The 4,688-nt window shown below is 34.6% G+C and overlaps 1 protein-coding gene across 1 annotated transcript in view; it reads right to left on the reverse strand.

The window, feature by feature from the left end:
• Positions 1 to 1,027: 1,027 nt before the first annotated feature.
• Positions 1,028 to 4,688, reverse strand: part of LOC141776379 (immunoglobulin kappa light chain-like) — a 6,025-nt gene continuing 2,364 nt past the window's right edge. Inside the window, exons 4-6 of the mRNA XM_074649898.1 lie at positions 1,981 to 2,289; positions 1,774 to 1,848; positions 1,028 to 1,663 (exon numbers count right to left, since the gene is read on the reverse strand). Coding sequence (XP_074505999.1) covers positions 1,515 to 1,663; positions 1,774 to 1,848; positions 1,981 to 2,289 — 533 coding nt within the window. The 3' untranslated portion in view covers positions 1,028 to 1,514. The remainder of the gene's footprint in view (positions 1,664 to 1,773; positions 1,849 to 1,980; positions 2,290 to 4,688) is intronic.

Genomic DNA, 4,688 nt, shown 5'->3' on the forward strand with positions numbered 1-4,688 from the left:
ATATATATATCATGTTCTAATTGTTTGCCATCACTATTATGTAGTCATATTATTTCTGTATATTAATCTTGTCTCTAGGTGAAGTCTTCAGATAAACCCAGTGGGTTTTCTGCCTCTTCCTTCACTGTATATTATTCATTTATTTATTTGTTATGTTTGTGTTGTCTTCATTTGTGCAAAATAAATAAACAATAAACAATAAGGGAGGTCATTCAGGTTTATGTCCATCTCCCTTCTGAGTGCTCCAAACCTCTCCTTCAATCCCCATTCAGCCTCCACATGTTTAATGTGTTCCTGCTTTGGCCTCTTGTGACTGGAACATGTTTCAGATGTAAAGTAGTAATTAGTCCGAGCAGTGCTAACAAAACGTTAAAATAAGCCAATAGTCCGCCGCTCATTACACAAAGCAGCAATGGGCGCTAAATGAGGAGAGGACGCCATCGTTTCTCAAACGCTCCGTTTTACACGTCCACACAGATACGAAGTAACCGCAGTTTTTAAAAAATTAAATTTGAAACAATCTGTCCACATGACCTTCATTTTACTAAATATCTCTGTCCACACTGGAACGTAAAAACGACTCTAAATGTTCTCCACAAAGTCACCACCAGTGAGATCACAAGTTAAGGGTCAAAGGATTTAGACATGAACACAAGTATGTTTATAATACACAGACACTTTATTGAGAATGTTACACTGAATGAATTTGACAAATCTGAATCTGTATAATGTATTAAAAAGAAACACAAGAACAGAAAATACTTTAAACAATCAAACATCTACCAGACAGCTAATGATTCATCTTAATGTTCTATTATTATACAAGTCACAATTGAAGGAAATAAACAGCATCAAAATAACACTACACAGAATTTATACTGAGGAACTGCAAATATAAATGTGTGTGTGTGTGTGTGTGTGTGTGTGTGTGTGTGTGTGTGTGTGTGTGTGTGTGTGTGTGTGTGTGTGTATGAATTTATATTTTTAGGTTGACAGTATCAAACAAAAAAGGTTTTACGAGCCCCCAATTTGTCACAACCTGCCTCTCAAGGCCATGACAAATAGGAAGACACACCGTGGTGACGATAAAATCAATTAATCTATTTAACAAAAGTAGAGTAAATTATGCAGAACAAAAGGATCAAAAGGTATGGAGTGTGAATATCAGTAGTATCAGTAGGGTAAGGTGTGCATTGAGAATATAAATGGTGTGTGCATGTTGTAAAATGTATAAAACAAGCAAAAGATTAACCAAGGAGAACCTAAGGCCGCCACATGCCCAGCGATGGTGTCTGCGGGGAAAGAGAGAGAGAGAATGAGTCATGAGCCTAGGCTTTATAGGCTGGGAACACTGGGCCCAGGTGTTCCCAGAAGGCCCTAATGGCAGGTTAACAGGAACCCTACTATATAGGCGACAGCAGGGGTCGCCACAACGTCATCATTGATATTTGTGAATAGTGATCAAAGTGATGAATGAGATGAATTGATGAGATTTGATGGTGAGAAAAGGCCAGTCAGTCAGCATGTGTGCAGTTGGTGGACGGTCCCTTGTTTCTGAGGATCATCAGCAGAGAGAGTCCACAGCAGTACACCAGACTCTTCACTATCAGCACTGTGTACAGCACACAGAGCAGCTTCACCTTGCACTGAGACTGGAAGGACACTGACACACACAGACAGACACACAGACACTTTAAATGATAGCATTGAAAATAAAAGGTGAAGTGCTGAAGGAAACATGGTGGTTGAAGGAGAGGCAGCAGGTGATCTTACAGTCAGCTTGCTGCAGAGCTGGCAGGTGTGCTGGCTCTCTCTCTGGAGGACAGGAGGCTGCTGGAGCTGGAACCTCTGAAACACAAAAGGAGTGACATGTTTGGAGTTGCAGTGAGAAATGTCAGTCCTCTGCTCCTCTGCTCTCTTTGACAGCGTCTCCACATGAAGCTGAATCACTGCTGAACACAGTCAGCGAGCCTTCATTACCTTGTTCTGCTGGGGCCTCCACTGTGCCCCCCTCGTGGTGGACGTAGCAGCGGTATTTATACGTGCTGTTCTCTGGCTGACGGATCAGCAAGATGCCGGCGGTGCGTCCCGGCTCTCTGAGCTCCAGCTGCTCTCCCTCAGCAGGGGGCAGCTCCTCCAGAGGACCGTTGTCCTTTCGTCTTTTCCAGGAGAACTGGACCAGAGGAGGAAACATGGCTGAGGCCAGACACAGCAGGGAGCTCTTCCCCTCCAGGTGGGCTCTGGATGCTGCTGGGTACACGCTCACCACGGGCTTCACTACCGGCTCATCTGAAGGTTGACAGCAGCAACAAGCAGCACAGACACACATTGACACAGTCAGCTTACAGCACTGCACTGCATTCAGTGTGATCCTGGAAACTACATGGACTGTGATCACTAAACTACTCAGAGTTCACTACATACAGTCTACTGTATTCAGCTTCATATGGAACACACTCAGCATCTAATGGCAGCATGGGTTACAGAGCCGGTCCTGACCAATCTGGTGCCATAGGAAAGAGATCAGCCGGTGCCTCTCGCATCGCAGCCCATTCCACCACCAACCATTGTGTTCATACACTCACACAGAAACTACAGAGCTTCATGTTTTGACATTAAGCGATGCAGATCACACTCAAGAAAAACTGTGTAGCTCAAAATGATGGGGGGTGATGCTGCAGGCCACCCAGAAAATACAGCCTATTCAATACACTATGTACTGATGATGTTGTGGGCTTTTTGTTATGTTTTGAAATAATAGTATTAAAATAATATTAGAAAAAAACAGTAAAAGTTATAAATTTAGATTTGTTTGTCTTCCCTCAATCGGGGCTCCCCTCTGGATAAATGGAGACCCAGCGTTCAGCTATACCACCTATGCCGCGGGCCGGCTCTGATGGGTTATATGGGGACAAAAGAACATTATTTATTTAATAAGTCTTTATTTCTGTGTACAAACTTCATTCACTATAATTTCACAATAATTTGAAATTTGATTTCTTATATTAGGGATAATATACATATAATAAATAACATATTTACCTTCACATAGAATAGAGTCAAGTGACATTTTATAGATTACAATACATAGATCATAATACTGTATATATTTTACCACTGTATAGTATAGCAACAAACCTATAAATACATCAATAGTGTTTAAAAATATATTTTTAAACTTTTATACACAACTACAATGTTAAGATATATGACATGTGAATACAAAATGCTATTTAAAATAAGATAAAACCTTATTGATCCCCCTGGGGAAATTTAAATATAATATAATAACTTAATACACATATTATAATAAATTACTTGTCACTACCACCATATACATCACAGTAATGGTTTAAGAAATAAATCAGTACATCAATAATTTAATTACTTTCTTCATAACAAATTTAACTGAACTTTTAAAATAAATTATAGATTCACTTTCAAGTGAAATAGAGTTGTAATTTTTAAAATTATAATACGTATAATTTTAGTATAAATTAGTATAAAATAGTATAAATAGTAAATACATGCAGTATAATTGTCATAGTATATATATATTATGAAATTGACATAAAATATAATATAATATAATATAATATAATATAACAGGATTTGATGATATTAAAAGAAAGAATCATGAAAACAATTTTTCTTTCATTTCTCATTAACTTAATACACATATTATAATAAATTAAACATTTATCTTCACATAAAACACAATTATAAATTTAACTATTATGATATAGACCATATAACATATTTACCATCATATTCTTTATTTCAATTTATAAAGACGCAAAAATACGATAACAGTTTTATTTTTTATACAAACTACAATGATATTTTAGTAAGTAACATAACATAATATAATATAATATAATATCATTTGATATAATATAATATAATATAATTTGATATAATATAATACATTGTATTTACCACCATTTACTTTTTACTACGAGGTATATTTTGCCATTTAAAAATGATTTATTAATTTTCTATACAACATATTTAAAGTTATTTGTTTTTCAAGATATATTTCCTGACACATTTTAAATAGTGTGTAATATCATACACACATATACATATTTTCCTTCACATGAAATAGAGTCAAGTGTCATTTTAAAGATTACAATACATAAAACATGTAAAATATTTAACACTGTATAGTTTACTCTAATTGTTAAACAAAACTATAAATGCATCAATATTTTGTTTTGTTTAACTTTTATACACAACTACAATGTCGTGTTAAGATATGTGACATGTGAATAAAAACTGCTATTTAAAATAAGATAAAACCTTATTGATCCCCATGGGGAAATTTTATATAATATAATATAATATAATATAATATAAAATAATATAATAGGAGATGAGAGTTTTTTGTTCCTTTCAGGTTAACTTAATACACATTTTATAATAAATTACATATCAACATATACATCATTGTAATTCCTAAAGAAATAAATCAGTACATCAATAATTTAATTATTACTTTTTACTTACTTTTTTCATAACAATGTTAACTTAACTTTTTAAATACATTTTTTTTACCTCCAAGTAAAATTGAGTGGTAATTTTAAAAATTTCAATACGTATTACATATATATTTATATGTCTTATTATCTAATATCTTATTGATCCCCATGGGGAAATTAACAAGTAATATAATATAATATAATATA

The sequence above is a fragment of the Sebastes fasciatus genome, chromosome 11 (assembly GCF_043250625.1).
Source record: "Sebastes fasciatus isolate fSebFas1 chromosome 11, fSebFas1.pri, whole genome shotgun sequence".
In the NCBI taxonomy this organism is placed as follows: domain Eukaryota; kingdom Metazoa; phylum Chordata; class Actinopteri; order Perciformes; family Sebastidae; genus Sebastes; species Sebastes fasciatus.